This window comes from Homarus americanus, unplaced genomic scaffold (assembly GCF_018991925.1).
Source record: "Homarus americanus isolate GMGI-L3 unplaced genomic scaffold, GMGI_Hamer_2.0 scaffold23578, whole genome shotgun sequence".
Classification (NCBI taxonomy): domain Eukaryota; kingdom Metazoa; phylum Arthropoda; class Malacostraca; order Decapoda; family Nephropidae; genus Homarus; species Homarus americanus.
This window is the reverse complement of record NW_024733231.1, coordinates 9,809,620-9,828,619: the sequence shown is the minus strand read 5'-3', so window position 1 is coordinate 9,828,619 and position 19,000 is coordinate 9,809,620. Positions and strand designations below refer to the sequence as shown.

The 19,000-nt window shown below is 44.0% G+C and overlaps 1 protein-coding gene across 1 annotated transcript in view; it reads left to right on the top strand.

The window, feature by feature from the left end:
• The window catches only part of LOC121869749 (probable E3 ubiquitin-protein ligase HERC1), a gene marked incomplete in the record, with an annotated part of 301,592 nt that overhangs the window by 273,569 nt on the left and 9,023 nt on the right, over window positions 1–19,000 (top strand). Inside the window, 1 exon segment of the mRNA XM_042371322.1 lies at window positions 9,304–9,415. Within this exon segment, the coding sequence (XP_042227256.1) occupies window positions 9,304–9,415 (112 nt within the window).

Here is a 19,000-nt window from a genome sequence, read left to right as displayed (position 1 = left end):
GAGTGTGGCCACCAGTTGTGACCATCTGTTCAACATCACCCACGACTCCATGGACCGCCTCCATGTCCTAAACGCCGCTGCTGACATTTCTGCCTCACACTTCTCTGGAGCGACCGCTGCTGGGGGCTTCATGACCGGCGTAGGAGCATGACTGGGGCCGCCAGTAGCCAGAGATGCCATCTGAGCCATCATTACACTCATGGTCTGCTGCTGGGCGGGCGTGGTGTTCCCCACCGGTGTAGAGATGCCCCAGCGTCCCCTTGAGGGCGTCGAGAATTGTATAAGTGTAGGGACCATGTTGGCATCTTCATTAGGGCTGTTATGGCGTGTCCGGCCCTGCATAATACTCATTGCGCCATGTGAGAGGTTTGAATAATACACCAGGTTCTTTGGAGACTTTACTCTTGCGAGCGCCAGACAGTAACTGCCGATCTCGGCACTGCCACAGACAAACTCCCGCCTTCCCACATGGGAAAACATATTGTACAATGTTACTCCATCTTACAATCTTACAGTGTGTGAAGGGTCTAGTTACTTAATTTTTTTTATTGTTGAAAACAAAAGTTTTATTATTTTGGGAGTTATTATGAAAGAAGTGTGGAATGAGTGGCTCTTATATTGTCTTTGTTTTCAGGTCATAAGGGTGAACCATCAGCAACACAGATTAACCAGTTAGTGACGTGGATGTTGGAGCATCCTTGTATTGATGCCAGTGAGACAAGTGAGAGGAGACGTTCTCATGAAGACACTTCTACATCTGCCGCCGCCGCCGCCGCTGCTGCTGCTGCTGCTGCCGCTGCTGCTGCTGCTGCTGCTTCAGGAGCAGCTGCTGTTGCTGCACAGGTAAATACATAAATAAGTCATTAAAATGATATAGTGAAAGTTCATAGTAACTTGTATAAAGATACTGTATCTTTGTTAAGTAATTGAGCTTTTTTATGATGCTGAATACCTAAATATTGTAATGTATCCCTGCAACAAATAGATTTAGGTGGAGCAGCCATGGCCACCTCCTGGTGGTGTGGATAGGTAAGTGGTTAAGGAATTTAACACTTTGCTTCACCTGGCTAACTGCTCAGGCCTCTCATGGTCCTTGAAGCACACTCAGGAGAACTGTTAGCAGAATCTCCAGCCCCTGGAACTCTCCAATTCCTGGAAAGAATTTTGAGCCTTTCAGAGAATTCTGGGATAAAACGCCATTTTGAGCATAGTAACACCTCTCCGAGGATGAAATCGTGTGCATTTTCCGGAAAAGTTCCCCCAAAATCTCTCCGTTCTGGGCCTGTCGAGAGATTGCATCATGTTCCAACGCATCATGCTCTTGCATCACGACACACTTAGTTCATCTTCTACTGCCATGTAGAAGGTTGTTCCCTTGCTCGCTGCTATTTTTGTGGACAATTTGTTTGTACAGTAACTACTTTACTGTACCAGAACACAATTAGCCAAAAATACAGTGTTAAAGCAGAGTTAAGACATAAAAAGTGATTCCAGTTAAGTATACTTTACTCTACATTCAGCAAGTGGTAAAGTTCTGTACATAGCAGATTAGACAATGTATGCTAGTGTGTAGAGGGTGTATGTGCAGTGTACAGTGCATGTGCAATCCCTCCTTCATGGAGTGAGAAGGGAGTTACAGCTAGCAACACCTGCTACAGGAGACGGTACAGGACAAAGGCAGTGATGTGGGATGAAGTAAAACTTGTTTGCCCATTAAACAAGCTCTGATCAACTCCTTTCACAAGATATCTGAAAATGACATAAGGAAGCTATTACAATACAGTAATAACATAAAACAGAACATAAAATGAATGTTCTTGACAATGAAAACTATATCAGGCAGGTCATCCTGTATCACCATATCATTTGGCCTGCCTGCATCACAAGCTCAAGATGACAGCATCTGTTGGTGAGCACAGTACAGTGGTCCCTCGGTTAACGAACACAATTCGTTAACCGAATCCATTGTTTCAATGGGATATTGGGTAATCGGTTCCAGCTCACAGAAAAGTACATACAAAGTAAAGAAAAATGCAGTAAAGTACAATTACTTTGAGGTGTGTATGTAGCATGTTGCTGGTTGATGATGATGATGATGATGAGAATTAGAAGTGGGGGTGGAGGAGAAGGGAGAAGAGAAGGCAGTGGGGATGGAGGAGAAATCACCTTTCAGGGGACCCATGCTTGATGCAGTAATTTCACCAATATAATTTTATGTTCACAAGGTGTAATTCAAGATCATTTTATTTAAATCAACACTGCACTGTGCTATATATTATCAATATGTTTACTAATTTCAGAATGACCAATAATTTTAATATAAAAAATGCAAAAATATTAAAGAGATCAACTTTCTTGATATTTACTCCACTAGAAACGAATGTAAACATAGAACAGATTACAGTGGTCCCTCGGTTAACAAGCACAATCAATTCTAGAAGGTTGCTCGTTAACCGAAAAACTCGTTAACCGAAACCATTGTTTCAATGGGTTTTTAGGTAATTGGTTCCAACTCACCGAAAATTGCCTAAATTCAACAAAAAAGGTAGAAAAGTACACTTACTTTAAGGTGTGTATGTAGAAGGCTCCTGGATGATGATGATGATGATGATGATGATGGGAATTAGAATGCGGGTGGAGGAGAAGGGAGAAGAGAAGGCATTGGGGTGGAAGAGAAGTCACCCCATGGCTCCATTTCACCCATAAAATTTTAGTTCTCTTGGTGTAATTCAAGATTATTTTCTGCATTATATATTGTCAATATGTAAAATAAATTTCAAAATGTCCAATAATTTGCTTGCAAACACAGGAAAAAAGCATTTAGTTGAAGAGAGTCTCAAGCAAGATGTTACCTCCACTGAAAAGACACAAAGACTGACGCCTGTATGGTGTGTTGAGAGGCTGGATGGCGCGCATAAAACTAGTTTCCTTACCTTCAATTATGTTCAATAATTGTTAAAATGACTAAAAAATTTAATATTAAACTTTTAAAATTATTGAATAGTGTAAACTTCTTGATATTTGCTAAAATGGTAAGGAATTTAAGCCCTAGAACCGATTACTGTACTGGCGGACTAATACTACAGCTGGTGGACCGCCAAATACAAGCGAAAACATGTTGAGGTCGGCTCATAAGAAACTCGTTAATCGAGGGATTGCTCGTTAACCGAAGTTAAGAATCTTATGGAAGGTAACTCCTTAACCGAAATCTCGTTAACCGAGGCGCTCATTAACCGAGGGACCACTGTACTGAATTGGCAGACTAGCCCATCAGCTGATTAGCTGATGCTCACAACAAAACGTGTTTATCGTAAGAATTTCGTTAATCGAAGTTTTGTTCGTTAACCGTATTGAAGATCCTTATGGGAGGTAATTCGTTAACCGAAATTTTGTTAATCGTACCGTTCGTTAACCGAGGGACCACTGTACAGTGTTTACAGTAGTACAGTATATTTTGTTATTTACAATATATTTTACAGTGGTGTTTGCATAATGAATACAGCTCTATGTCTGTCCGTGCAAGATGCGTAGTTGAGACTTTTAGAAAACTTTCCCCAGCACCGCAAACATTCTGGGTTTGTGCAATTGTGTCTGCCTGTGCACGATGCACAGTTTAAACTCGCAGAAAACTTTTCCCAGTACAGTATCTGGAAAATTTCCGGGATGTGTGATTTTTTCTGGGGAAGAGTAATTTGTCTCGATACTTTACCAGGAAATCTCATTCCCGAAAGAGCTCTGCACGAATTAATCCGGCTAACGGGGATCACTTTAATGATACTGTATTTTTATTATTTTCTAACAAATATAAATGGGGTACTTTATATGTTTTATGTCAGCAGACGCTGTAAATGCCATTTTACGCTTTGGAAATGACTCTGCAATAGTGATTTTATTTGGTATGTACAGTACTGTATAAAGATGAGTTAAAGACTTAAGAGATTGGAAGGGGCAGACATGTTTAGGAAGAAAGAATTGGATATGTTGGAAGTTTTTGTAAATTTTAGGCTTATAGTAATATATTTTCCCAGTTAATTAATATGCAGGTTGGTGGATGTACAGTCACTCAAACAACTATCTCTACTTGGGGGGATCGATGAATTTCAGAATGAATACTGTGATTCCTGTTGTCTAAGTAGGGTTGCCAAAATCCTCCGTCTGTTATATAATATTTTTGTTCAATCCAGAATGCTACGTCTAGCTTATACCTAGGTATGTTAATGCCTAGCCTTTTTCAACACAATTTTAATTGCTATTTTTTTGACTGACTGTTCATCAGGTCTTCCTCAGTGGAGACTATACCCCTGATTGGTGACGGGAAGTATTTCTTCAGCATGTTGATGTGGAACTTCTTTCGTCGAGATCTCACCTGGACGATGTAAGTCAGATCCGAGACACGCTCTGCAATGTCGAATGGACCTTTCCACTGAGCCAGTAACTTATTGCGCATCGTAGGCAACAGAACCAGGCACTGATCACCTGGCTGGAAACAACGAAGCTTGGCCTTCTTGTCATAGTAAGTCTTCTGGACCTCTTGAGCCTTTATCAGCTCTTGCTTTGCCAGTTGACAGGTTTCTTGGAGACGATCAGCTAAGTCAGTGACGTATGTATAAGTGGTCTTGACTTCCGGATCTGGTTCCTCATCATCTCACAGTTCCCGAAGAACCTCTAGAGGTCCCCGGACGGACCTGCCGTACATAAGCTCGAAGGAAGACACTTTGAGTGAGCTCTGTGGCGCCTCTCGGTACGCGAACAGAAGTGGGGCAATGTAGCGCGGCCACTCCATAGGTTGTTCGGCTGCCATCCTCCTGAGCATTTTCTTCAGCGTCCCATTGAACCTTTCACAGAGTCCGTTGCACATCGGGTGATAAGGTGTTGTCTTTAGCCCCTTTACCGATAACAGCCGCAACAACTCCTCCATCATGGCAGAAGTAAACTGGGTCGCCCTGTCACTGAGGACTTGTTTGGGGGATACCGACCCGACAGAAGATTTCCAACATGGCTTCTGCAACAGTCGTGGCCTCAATGTTCCTCAAAGGCACAGCCTCGGGCCACCTCGTGCTAAAGTCAACCAAGGTGAGAATATGCTTTGCCCCATCGCTCTCCCTTGGGTTTATCGGCCCCACAATGTCCACCGCCACCCTCTCAAAGGGTTCAGAGATCAGTGGAAGGGGCTGTAGAGGTGCAGGTGGGACTCGCCCTCGATCACTGGTTTTCTGGCAAACATCACAATAGCGGACTAGCCTAGCGATCTCCTGGCCCATCCTTGGCCAGAAGAATGCCGCACTGATGCGATCAAAGGTCTTCTTTTTACCCATATGGCCGCCAAGAACAGTGCAATGACTTAGCTTGAACACAGCCAGGCGGTACTTGGAAGGAACCACGAACTGCAGTCGTGTTTCCCCCAGAGACGTCACAGTCTCTCGGTAGAGACGGTTCCTCTTCTTTACCAACCTCGTTCGATTCCCAAATGTCTCCTTGATGGTCCCAACCATCAAACTCTTGTGTACTGAAGTGAGCGTGCTGTCATGCTCTTGCTCTTGGACGACATCCTGACTATTGATGAGATCAGACGATGTGGCAATAGCCAATGGGGTGACTCGAGGTTTAGTTTGAGCCATATCCCGAGTGACTGCAGCAGCATTAACTTGGGTCAAAGCGGCAGCATCAGTTTGGGTTGCAGCATCCACTGCACAACTGTTTCTTGCTCCCTTGATATTTCCAATGATGAGATCATATATAGGTTCCCTCAGCACTGCTGCAGTGACCCAACCTGAGAAGAAGGGGGTGTCCACCTCAATCTTGGCCACTGGAACCGTTTGAATGTAACTATTGGCTAATTTAACACTTACTTGTGCTCCGGTGTATTGATGTGGCTTCACCAATTCCTTCCTGACAATACAGCCTGATGCCCCACTATCTCGCATGGCAGTCACTGGAACTCCTCCAGCGTATCCAGGCTTAACAAGAAAGGTGGAGTGACCCCTCGAGGAGACGGTGGAGGTGGCAGTTAGTCAGGAGGTGTGGTGGGGTAGACCTGATTCGGTATGAGCCCCTGCTTCAGGTTGCATGACGATCAGCCCTGCTGGAAGGTCAGGCCACTCCCCGTCCACAGTTTGAACATCGGCGGCTTCCTGCTGCTGGTTATTTCATGGATTATTATTGCTGGCACCTTGGCCTATGAATTGAGCCACGGCCGCCGGTCCCATCGTGAATTGTTACCCGGGCGCCAACTGTCCTGGTACTTCGGGTGGCCTTGGTACTGCTTCTGCTGCTGTTTCTGTTGCTGCCTTTGCGGTTGTGGTTACGGGTTATTTCCCTGTTGCCTGGATGGGTTCGGTGGCTGTTTCTGTAGAGGTTGTTGACTTTGTTGGGTCCCTGCCAACTCCCTCTTCGACCACCGCCTCCGAGTGTGGTACCCGAAAGCGTTGAAATGAGCGTCTGCTTTGCTTGCCATTTCCTTCGACGTCTTAACTCCATTGGCCCTGATTTGAGCCACAAGTTCAGGAGGACAAGACCTTTCAAACTGCATGCGCACCATTAAGTCTATAACACATAGTCCCTTAAATGTTCCTGGAACTGTGCAGCCGTTTCATTTTCTTCCAACATTGCCCTGTTGAACTGATGCCTGGCCTGCTCAGTAGTCAGCCCATATGCCCGCAGCAGTGCAGACTTCATGTCAGGGAATTTGTTTTCAGGACGCTCTAGTCTTCGAAGAATCCCTAAAGCTTTCCCATCAAATAGGCTCAGGAACTCTAATTCCTTAATGCTGTCATCAAGCTCGTAGGCTTCTGCGAGATGCTCAAACGGGAAGTGTACATTTCCATGGATTCGCCCTCCTTAAAGGTGGGCATCTGGGGAAATTTCCTATAAGTGACGTTTTGAGTGGGAGTTCCTGACGGAGAAGAATTTTGGTTCCTTTCCGCTAAGGCCAGTTGGAACTCCCGTTCCCTTTGTCTCTCTTCTCGTTCCAGCTTCTTTTCTTCCTTCTGAAAGTCTAGCTGGGCTGAGAGTTGTTCATGCTCGCATTGCTTGTCTTCTCTCTCCTCAGCCTTCTCCATGTGTGCAATCGCCTCAGCCCCCTCCAGGGTCACGTGCTTCCTCATAAGCCGCTGCACAAGCTGACATGGTGTAAGTGTGGGCGATACAATAGTGCAATTATTCACGGTCTGTGTCCCTGTTAGGGCGCCAATTGTTAGGTTTTAAATGCAAGAAAGTGGTTTTCTTACCGTAGAACTCGGATACCTTCACACTGATTACTCACCCAGGAGATTATGGTGTACCACTACGTAGAATTTCGCTCTGCTTCCGGCATTCAATGCGTTGTGTACTTGATAAATGATGATTTAATGAATTCCATTAACTTCCAACATCCATCTAAGTTATTGGTTATACTTTGTCATAACCACTCAGTCATTACCTTTGATAATAATAATAATAGAGGGGTCACAGATACGGAAAGATAATTTCACTTAAGTTTATTGGTCCGGCTTGGAGTGCTCTTGTAGCAAACAGGCCCTCACCAGTGATCACTTCCTTTACAGGATGCGTTAACTTTCGCTGGACTTAACAACAATCTCGGGATTTTGCACACACAGACCCGTAGTACTGGTAGGACTGTATGGCCCCTGTTCTATAGTAAGTCTGCGGAGCATGAGGTCTTCTCTCAACCAAGGTCTAAAGCCCACTGCTAAAATGTGGTTTTGAGGCGTGAGATGACCCCTATCGGCTGGCCAGGTACCTTATCTCTACCTAAACAAACATTTGGGATGGGTTGTGCGGGAGGCCCAGCGCAACCCATGATATATATAAATATATATATATATATATATATATATATATATATATATATATATATATATATATATATATATTATATATTATATATTTTATATATATATATATATATATATATATATATATATATATATATATATATATATATATATATATATATATATATATATATATATATATATATATATATATACACAGTCAACCCTCACTTTACGCGGTTAATGTAACCCACAGGGTACCGCGGAAAGTGAGAAACGCGTAAAGTGAATAACATAACATATGGGATTAAATGAAATAGAGACCAGCTGACCCCCAAACTCCACTTTTTCCAACACAATACCTATGTTCTAGTAAAAATAACATCTTAATTTTATGATGGTACATGCACACAATTAATACTTAAGAGAAATAGAGAAATACAGTCGCCAAGTTAATGTCCATTCAAATAATGGACTCAACTCCCTCCCCCTCTTCTCACACTACACTCGCTGGCTCTTCCCTCTGAGAAATTTTTGGGGGAAAACCAGGTATAGTAATAAATAATACCTCAAACTAAAGTTAGGATAATATAATTGACATTGCTGGATTCCTTGTAAGACCAGGAATATTTTGAATACAAATGTCATATATTTTGCACAAAAGATAACATATTTACTCAGAGTAAACATTATATCTAAAATTTGTATGTCTAATGCAAAATCTATGATGTTTATATTCAAAATGATCATCAAATTGTAAGAATTCCAGCAATGTAAATTATATTCTGGCCGGGTAATTTGTATGAATTTTATGAGCTAAAACAAATATCTTCAGTTAATAAATAAAAAATATTCTTCACGACACTATCTGTCAATCAAAGTACCCTACCTTGCCTCCCCCCTCTTCCAACCGGGCCAGATGGTCGGTCCGTCCCAACCCTCCCCCCCACCCCCACCAATCCTCCCTTCAAGAGAAAGGTTGGGTGAAAAAACTAGATTTTAACATTTAGTATTAAATAATACCTCAGATTAAAGTTAGGATAATATAATTGACATTGCTGGATTCCTTGTAAAACCAGGAATATTTTTAATATAAATGTCATATATTTTGCATAAAAGATAACATATTTACTCAGAGTAAACATTATATCTAAAATTTGTATGTCTAATGCAAAATATATGATGTTTATATTCAAAATGATCATCAAATTGTAAGAATTCCAGCAATGTAAACTATATTCTGGCTGGATAATTTGTATGAATTTTATTAGCTAAATAAAAAAATTATACTTCACCCGTGTAAAGGGGTACACCCACCGCAGAATGTGAGCATCCTGGGTTCTGGCAGGGCACTGCGTAAACACGGAATGTGGGACCGCGTAAAGTGAGGGTTGACTGTATTAAAAGTTGCTTCCCTGCCATTAAAGGGGTCATCTTTTATAGTTATTTTATTTTTACTGTCAAGGAGTATGGAATTTATTAATTTAACTGTATTTTATGTAATGTTTATACATATTTTATTTCTTTGCAGTTGATTGATAGAGCTGATATTCAAGATCTTAGCGGCAGACGAAGTAATGCAGGAATTCTTCGTAGAGGCTGTGTCGATATAAGATCTTTTATGGTGCCCACTAGACCTTCAGGTAATGTACAGCCTGGGTTGGTATAGGGGTGATACAGTGTGATGTGTCCAACACTCGACAAATGTAATAGGAATTTATTGATAGTAATCACCACAATAACTTTCTACAGTTCCATTGAACTGCTTGCTAAGGTGTGAGCTAAAACTGAAGGTTTCTTCATACACTAAATTAGACCAAACCCTTACTAAGTGACTCACATTACAACACTGTCCAGTCCATTAATGCCTTACACTTTCCCATCACATTATATTCTCTAGAAAGGGAGTTTGTGAGGTGAGAGTTACCATTGTTGAGCAGTGTGGCTCTATAGAGGTGTGAACTGCAGTTTTCAGTAGAGTTTTATACCCTCCTTCCTGCTGACTCTGGGTAGCTGTAGTTGTATGTCTGTCTTTGCTACCCCTAAAATGTTCTACACTACTGAGGGTATACGCAAACACTTGTCATCTTGATAATAGGTTCTTATTCTCGTACGGGAGTCAAATACAGAGGAACAAATAAACTAGCTTCCACACCAAAAGGACTAGCGATCTCAACTCCCTGTATCACTCCGCGCTGGCATGTACAGATGCCAGCGTTCACAAGCTGAATACATAATATGTAAATATGATAATACAGTCATGCGCCGGTTAACGTCCAACCGAACAACGTCCGATCGCATATGCGTCCGTGCTCCCCCAAAAAAAAAAAAAAACACCACGTGACGCCTGCTGGACCACCACTCCACGACCCCCTGACGGAGACACGATGATCCTCCCCATACTGGTCAGATATTATGTGTTAAAGGAATATGCTTCCTTACTTAGGCTTTTCTTAAGCATTTGCCTACAGGTGAAATGTTAACCTACATCTATTGAGGATAAAATCTTTCACCTACAAATTGACAATAACACATTTGCTGTAATCAGACATATCTAGTTGCCTCAACAATTGCAAGTTGCAATTGGGGTTGCAATTTCAAATTCTGTGGCATTACTAAAAATAGTAAAGTTTCTGGTGCACTCTAAGGTTAAGAGAGAAAATGGAGGACTTAGGCGTCCTGATGTGAGAGAAAACGGACTCGTATGACGAGGGACCAAATAGAAAAAGCATACCGGGTAGCTACATGTTTTGTGGACTACAGTATTATGGTACAGGGGTACCAAGTGACAGCACTAGGATCCCGCTTCCTCTATCAAGGAATAAACAATTAAAATTTAAATTGAAAAAAAAAAAACATTCAAATAAATTACTATCTTACAAGAATCCCTCCAATGTAAGTTATATTCACCCAGGTCGTTTGGGTGGCAAATTATGAGAAGAGCTTAGTCACTCTTAAGTAATGATAAATAAACACGCAGGCAGGCCTTCAGCGCCAACTGTCAAATCTTATCTCAAATAAATAAACAAACAAACACCAGACATTCTGTCACCTCACCTCCCGCCCCCTCCCTCCCAGACAAAAGTTTGGTGATTTCTTTATGTTCATTTTATATAATATCTCAGACTAAAGTTAGGATAATATAATTTGCATTGCTGAAATCCTTGCAAGACAGAGATTAATTTGAATATAAACGTCATATATTTTGCTCAAGATATAAAAAATGTAGTACCTTAGTCTACCATACTGTAGTACATTTTATAAAAAGTTTTTCAACTGTATTTTTGGGTCGATTTACATAGATATCTTAGTGCAAAGCTGGAGTGCACATGTACTAATTTGATAACGGTACTAAAATTGTTTTGTCTAGTGCAAATTACAGCATGTTTATATTCAAATTAATCAGTATGTTATAAGAATCCCAGCTATGTTAATTCTATTCACCCAGGTCATATCACTGGCATTTTAAAATGAGAGAAGCTTAGTAGGACTGTTAAATAAACACACAGAGACCTTCGCCTCAAACTTATCACCTCAACCCCCCCACCCACCCCTAACCTCTCGCTGGGTGGCGGAGCCGTCAGTCCTCCCCCCCCCGTCCAGCCAGGCTCTTAGGCTTACAGTTTTTATCTTATATAATATCTCAGACTAAAGTTAGGAGATTATAATTTGCATTGCTGGAATCCTTGCAAGACAGCCAATAATTTGAATATAAACGTCATATATTTTGCTCAAGAGATAAAAATTGTTGTACATTAGTGTACAGTACTGTAGTACATTTTATAAAAAAGTTTTTCAACTGTATTTTTGGGTAGATTTACATAGATTTCTTAGTGCAAAGCTGGAGTGCACATGTACTAATTTGATTACGGTACTAAAATTGTTTTGTCTAGTGCAAATTATAGCATGTTTATATTCAAATTAATCAGTATGTTACAAGAATCCCAGCTATGTTAATTATATTCACCCAGGTCATTTCACTGGCTTTTTATAAGAGAGAAGCTTAGTCACCTAAGAACTGATAAATATACATGCGTTAGACCTGGCCTGTGCCAACTGTCAAACGTACTACCTCCCCTCCCCCCACGCCCCCTCGCTCGCTCCCACTCTCTCTCCCCATCTGCTGGCGTTGCTGGAATCCTTGTAAAACAGTGAATAATTTTAATATAAACGTCATGTATTTTGCACAAGAGATAAAAATTAATCACCTGTATCACATTACAGTTGTGATTTAAGAGTAAAAGTGTATATGTACGTATATAGTATTCCACATACACATAAGTATAAATAAAAAGTTTATGTGATGATCGGACAACGTCCATTTCGGTTAACGTCACGTTTCCAAGAACGTATCTAGGACGTTAACCAGCGCATGACTGTGTGTATATATATATATATATATATATATATATATATATATATATATATATATATATATATATATATATATATATATATATATATATATATAATATTAAGAAATTTCAGTGTAATTTCAAACGCCGCGCCATTGGCGATACTGAGTTCAAGGTCGTCTGAGGGAAGACCGAGCTCCCGCACGTAGCGAGAGGTTGTGGAACTAGGCCTATACGATATTAAATGTAATTTACTGAATTAATATGGAGGCAGAAACACAAGGTGGGGATGGATTTACTTTAAAGGCATCAACATTAGGGGACTCTACTGGGGAAGGGTCAACGCTAGGCGGCTCCACAGGTCGGAGGAAACGACGGTTCCTCCACCATACTCTACCACTAGGAAGACGCACTTGGTAGTCCCTGGACCGGCCAATACCCATGACAACCCCAACCTTGTCCCAGCGGTGAGATACCGGATCTTGAATCCTGACCTGCTGGTCGATACTCAACCTGGGAAGGGGGCGGGCATGACAGTCGTACCGAGCAGCGACATCTGCGGCTCGTTCTGCTGCACGGCGGTCACATTCTTCAGTCTTGGCTTGCCATTCTTGAGAAAAAGACTTCGGGTGGGCAGGAACACAAGACCTGAGATGATGTCCATATAGAACCTGGGCTGGGGAGCGTCCGGTGAAGTTCGGGGTGTTGCGTAACTCTAACAAACCTCGATCGAAGTCCTCGCAGTCGATATTTCCTGAGGGTGACACCTTAAGGATCAGGTGTTTAACAGTCTTGACTGCGGCTTCAGCGTGTCCATTCGCCTGGGGGTAGTGGGGCGAGGTCACGACATGACGGACTCCCCAACGGTCCATGAAGTCCCGGAACTCGTGGCTGGTGAACTGGGGTCCTCCATCAGTCCTGAGGCGGAGGGGAACACCAACTTCTCTGAAGTAATGCCTGAAATTCCGGATGGTAGCAGTAGCCGTTGTATCACTACCACAGGGGACGACAACAGGCCATCCAGACAATCGGTCGGCAATGACGAGGAAGGACTTCCCTGCCACTGCAAAGAAGTCGGCCGACACAGACTCGAAGGGTCTTGAAGGGTTATCGTCGCACATTAAAGGTTCCTGTTGCTGGCTGGGTTGCAGAATCTGGCACGGCTCACAGGCACGGACGGTACTTGCAATGTCCGCGTCGATTCCGGGCCAAAATATAGTCTGCTTTGCCCGTCGCTTGGTGGCCTCCACTCCTCGATGGCTTCGTGAAGGCGGGTCAAGGTACGGCGGCGTAGGGCAGCAGGAATGACTACTCGTGGACCATACAAGACGAGGTCTCCGTCACAATAGAGGTCTTCGCGTATCTTCCAGTACGGGAGTAGCGATTCATGAAGGTCGTATCGGTTAGATGGAAATCCCTGGGACACACAGTCGACTAGCCGGATGTATGAAGGGTCGGCCCGGGCTGCGGTGCGGAGATCTTCAACGGTCTTGTCTGCATCCGGTGCTGTAGACTCTTCTGATGTGAAGACGGCCTTCAATGAGACTACTAACTTGAGGGATGCAGCAGCTGTAGAACACAACATCTCGTCCTCTGGGGTGGGGCGACTGACAGGGGCGTGGGACAGAGCATCCGGGATGCACAGCAGCTTACCCGCACGCCACACAGCCGTGAAGAGATAAGGCGAGAGCTTCTCTTTCGAACGTTGAAGGCGAGGATTCTCTACTGCATCCAAAGAGTAGTGATTGATATATAATAGGTACAAGAGGGCGATGATCCGTGAAGAGGGTGAAGTGCTGAAGTCCTATCAGGTAGAAGTGGCACTTCGCCATCGCCCAGACAACAGCCAACATCTCCAGCTTGATCGTGGCATATCGGGTCTCAGCGTCCGTCAGGAACCAGGATCCACTCTGAATTAAGCGGAGTTGTCCACCGCCATGGTCCTGCAGAAGGGCGTAACCAACGCCGTAGAGTCTGGAGGACGGTGGGTAGGGCTGGGTCGTAACAGGCGAGGACAGGTGGACTTAAGAGGGCCTGCTTGACTCGCTGGAAGGCCTCTTGGTGATCTGGGGTCCACAGGAATGTCCTCCTGGGGCTCAGCAGGGGGCGTAACAGCTGAGCTGCGGCGGAGATGTCAGGTGAAAATTCAGCCAGCTGAGTGACTAGACCCAAAAATGGACGGAGGTCTGTCAGGTTGGCAGGGGTTGGAAAATCCCTGATTCCACTTAATTTCTCCGGGTCAGCTGCAATACCTGATGCTGAGAGAGTGTACCCACAGAAGTTCACTGATGGTGCGGCGACAACAAACTTGTCAGCGTTGAGGGTAATCCCGTACTTTCGACATCTGGTGAGAACTTCATATATTCGGGAGAGGTGGGCACTGTAGTCTTCGTCATCGAGCAAAATATCATCAACCACCTTGACACAATTCGTGACTCCTTGAAGGGCCGCGTCACCATGTTGACAGAATGCATCGCCCGTAGCGGCAAATCCCTTGGGGCCTCTGCTATACTGATATCTTCCATATGGTGTGATGAATGTAGTCAAATGCTGGTCTTCTTCGGCCAACTCGATCTGCCAATAACCACATAAGGCGTCCATCGTTGTAAAAAACTTTGCCTTCGGGTCCACATTTCGAACAGCTGCGAAGGGTGTGGGTGAAGGGTGGACTGGATGTGAAACTTGCTGGTTAAAGTTTTGATAGATCGGTGGTGATTCGTACTCCACTACGAGGTTTGGCGACAGGGACGAGAGGGTGGCACCAAGGTGAAGGTTCGTCTCCGGCCGGCTTGGTGATTCCCTGAGCAACCATGGAGTCAAGCTCTTGTCTAACTAGCTCCTTGTAGGAGTGAGGAATCAAACGAGGGGTGTGGATGGCAAAAGGTGTGGCACCATCCTTAAGATGAATCTTCATAGGTGGACCCACCATCGGCTTGAGTGGTGTGGATCCTAAAGATTTCTTCGTAACCAACACGTCAGCAAACTCCTTGAGAAGGTAAGCTCTTGCATCAGAAGGGGACGTGTTAGTAGAGATAGGGAGTTCCTTCAACCTGTTGACATGGGTGACCTTTAAAATAGGTTTGGGGAATTCCTTGGAAATAATGGCCAACTCTTGACAATGGCCATATGATAAAAGCGGAGTCGGGATCCCATCATGAACATCAATCCGGGCTGAGCAAGACTGCTTACCAAAGGTAAGAGTAGCCCAGAAAGATCCCAAAGCTGGAGCCATCTTGGAACCATCAGCTGTCAGTTTCGTTGTCTGAGGAGGGGGCTGTAGGTTGCTCCGGGGTATTCCCAAACTTGCTAAGTGTTGTGGACCAATTACTGAGATGTCAGCACCGGTGTCAGGTAACATCTGAAGACTGGATGACAAGTTACCGTGAGAAATGACGACAGTGATGTGCTGGGGCGTCGTGTCTGTGGAACAATGTACACGACGGCAGGAACGACTGGACACAGCGTCTTGATGCTTGCCAGAAGGAGGGGGCGTGCCAGCACTACCTGAGGATGACTTCTTGGATCCTTGGTGGTGTCCTTTCTGTGTCTTCTTACGACAACATTTGTCATAATGGCCCACACGACCACAAAGTCTGCACTGAACTTTGCTAGCAGGGCACTTGACTGTGTAAGCCCAGTGACCCTGACGGTCGCAACTTCTGCACACGCTTTGAGCAGCTGGGCACTGGGAGGCATCATGCTGTCTCGCGCAGCTGTTACACAAAGCTGCTGCTGAAGGTGTAGCTGGAGGGTGAGGGGTGGGGTTACCTTGCTGCTTCTTACCCTTTCTGTAGGAAGACACCGCCCTCACCTGGTCAGGTTGTGAGCGTAAAGCTGAAGTCGCACACCTGGCGGCCTCGTACGCTCGACATTTTGTAACAACATCTTGAAGGGAGGAAGTGGGGTCAAGTGAAATGAGACGCTGAACTAGCTCTTCATCTCGAATACCCGTTAAAATGATTGTCTAGAGTTGTGTCTCTTCACAAACTTGAGAATTTCCAGGACAAACATCAACTTCCTCTGAACATCTTTTCAGTCTTACAAAAAATGCATCAAAAGATTCTCCATCAAGCTGCTTACATTGGAGGAATTCTCTTCTTCTAAGTGCTTCGTTGCGCTGTCCCTTAACATGTTCCTGTAACTTGTCAAGCACGGCCTCTACAGTCAGAGTTGTCGTAGGAGGCACTTGAAGTGTGTGCTCGAGAGTACGTTGTGTCTCTAAGGACAAGCACATACCAAGCTTTATCATCTGTTTAGGCTGTGGTAAACTTGACAGGTCAACCATTGTTGCATAGTCTTGCCAACGTCGATGCCTTTCCCGAAATATCTGATAAGAAGCGTCAGACTTCAGAGAGGGAGCCGTTTGTGCTGCAGCCTTTTGAGGAATTGTTGAACCGACTCTGGGAAATGAGGTACCAGTACCTCTAGTCATATCAACATTAGTAGTAGCAGAAGAATCTTGTTGAGTAGATCGATGTGGGGAGGCTAACAGGGAAATCAAGGCTTCAAATCTGGCTTGATTCTCTCTTCTTCTCAGGTCATCCTCACTTCTACGTATATCTTCTAGTTCTCTGCGTCTTTGTTCATCTTCGTGGCGTCGTCTTTCAGACTCTCTACTGAATTTCTTCCTCTTCTCTCCTTGCAACATAATCCTGGCATCGAGAAGTTTCCATCCACTTAATCAGTTGAAGGAGATCCTTGGACGCAGGCACCGCAGGAGAGCTTGCTCGCGACGAACGAGGAGATTCTGTGGGTGATTGGTGGGGCCTGAGTGTGGGTGGGGAGAGATCTCCCAAATTTCAACTTATAACCCCGTCGTCCAGGGTATCATTTTGATCCCTGTGAGACATGCTGACAGCTTCTGTACTCTATCTGTGCAAGAGACCGGGTCAACCCCTCGTAATCAATGCACAGAATTACAGAAGTTTAAAGTAATTCACAAGAATTTAATATAAAGTGGGCCTGTGAGTGCGTGTGTGTGCATGGCTCGCTGCCGGGAGGCTTGGCGCGCTGCCAGATGTAGAGGCAGCTCGGCGCAAGTCGCAACTGAACTGAAGTTGTCTTACTGATCGCTGCTCAGTTACTCAATGACCATGAGCAGGAGGGGATGTACTGCTGGGCAGCTCCCTCAGTCATCTGACTGGGGTTTGCACAGACAATTCTGATTAAAATACACAACACAGCACTTCACTTCACAGCTCAGGACTTTACACAGCATAGCACTTCACAACACTGTAAGTCCTGAGGCTTGTAGTCTTGCTGTAAATCCTTGGCGAAGCTGAAGACGAGATGCCATTAACAACACAGTCCGGCGGGAAGGCTAAATTCACTCTGTATCTCACTGAGAAATCTCACTGCGCCATCTATGTCTGTCTTTGATACCCCCAAAATGTTCTACACTACTGAGGGTATATGCAAACACTTGTTATCTTGAAAATAGGTTCTTATTCTCGTACGGGCGACAAATACAGAGGAACAAATACACTGGCTTCCACGCCATAAGGACTAGCGATCTCAACTCCCTGTATCACTCCGCGCTGGCATATACAGATGCCAGCGTTCACAAGCTGAATACATAATATGTCAATATGATAATACATATACATAACATGGTGCATAATAAATGGAAACATTACATAGGATTAATACATGTTCTGTAATACTTTACTATACATAATTAATAGAGTAATATAAGAATTCACAGCTTAAGGTACTACTTCGTGTCCATATTATACAGTAGTCACCAGAGATGTACTGACACTGTTCCCTGCTGACTCTGAGTAGCTGTAGTCACCAGAGATGTACTGACACTTCCCTGCTGACTCTGAGTAACTGTAGTAACCAGAGATGTACTGACACTGTTTCCTGCTGACTCTGAGTAACTGTAGTCACCAGAGATGTACTGACACTGTTTCCTGCTGACTCTGGTAGCTGTAGTACCAGAGATGTACTGACACTTCCCTGCTGACTCTGAGTAACTGTAGTAACCAGAGATGTACTGACACTGTTTCCTGCTGACTCTGAGTAACTGTAGTCACCAGAGATGTACTGACACTGTTTCCTGCTGACTCTGGGTAGCTGTAGTAACCAGAGATGTACTGACACTGTTTCCTACTGACTCTGAGTAACATTGGTGGTTTAACAAAATCCTTCATTAGAGAAAGGTTAAGGAACATACAGTGCACATACAGATTTATGTTTACAGTGGAGGTCACGTAGGTCATGTACGCTGAGGTGTGTGTGCATGTATGAGTATGTGTGTGTATGCATGAGTGTGTGTGTGTGCAAGCATGAGTGTAAGCAGAGAAACCAGATGTCAGATGAACAACGATGTTATAGAAAAATTCAAATGTGAGAAAGATTTAGGGGTAATGATAAGTAGGAATCTTAAGCCAAGTAAACAATGTGTATTTGCTCGAAACAAGGCTAATAAAGTACTTGGGTTCATACAAAGGAGTAAGAGGTGTGGCTACACCTTCACCGTGATAAGTGTGTCTTCACCCAGACTGTGTGAGGTGTGGCTACACCTTGACTGAGAGGTGTGGTTACACACTGACTGAGAGGTGTGGCCACACCCTGACTGTGAGAGGTGTGTCTACATCCAGACTGTGTGAGGTGGGACTACACCCTGACAGTGAGAGGTGTGTCTACACCCTGACTGTGAGAGGTGTGGGGATAGCTTGTGCCATAAATGTCATGGGCTATCCCTGGTGGAGGCTCACATTGCTTAAGAATAAGATGAATGAACAGGCTTTGTGTGAAATACAACTTGGCATAGCATTACTTTTGTTGTCCTTGTGGTGCCATGGTAGCGATCCCTTTTTACATGCAGAGGCTCTCTCTCTCTCTCTCTCTCTCTCTCTCTCTCTCTCT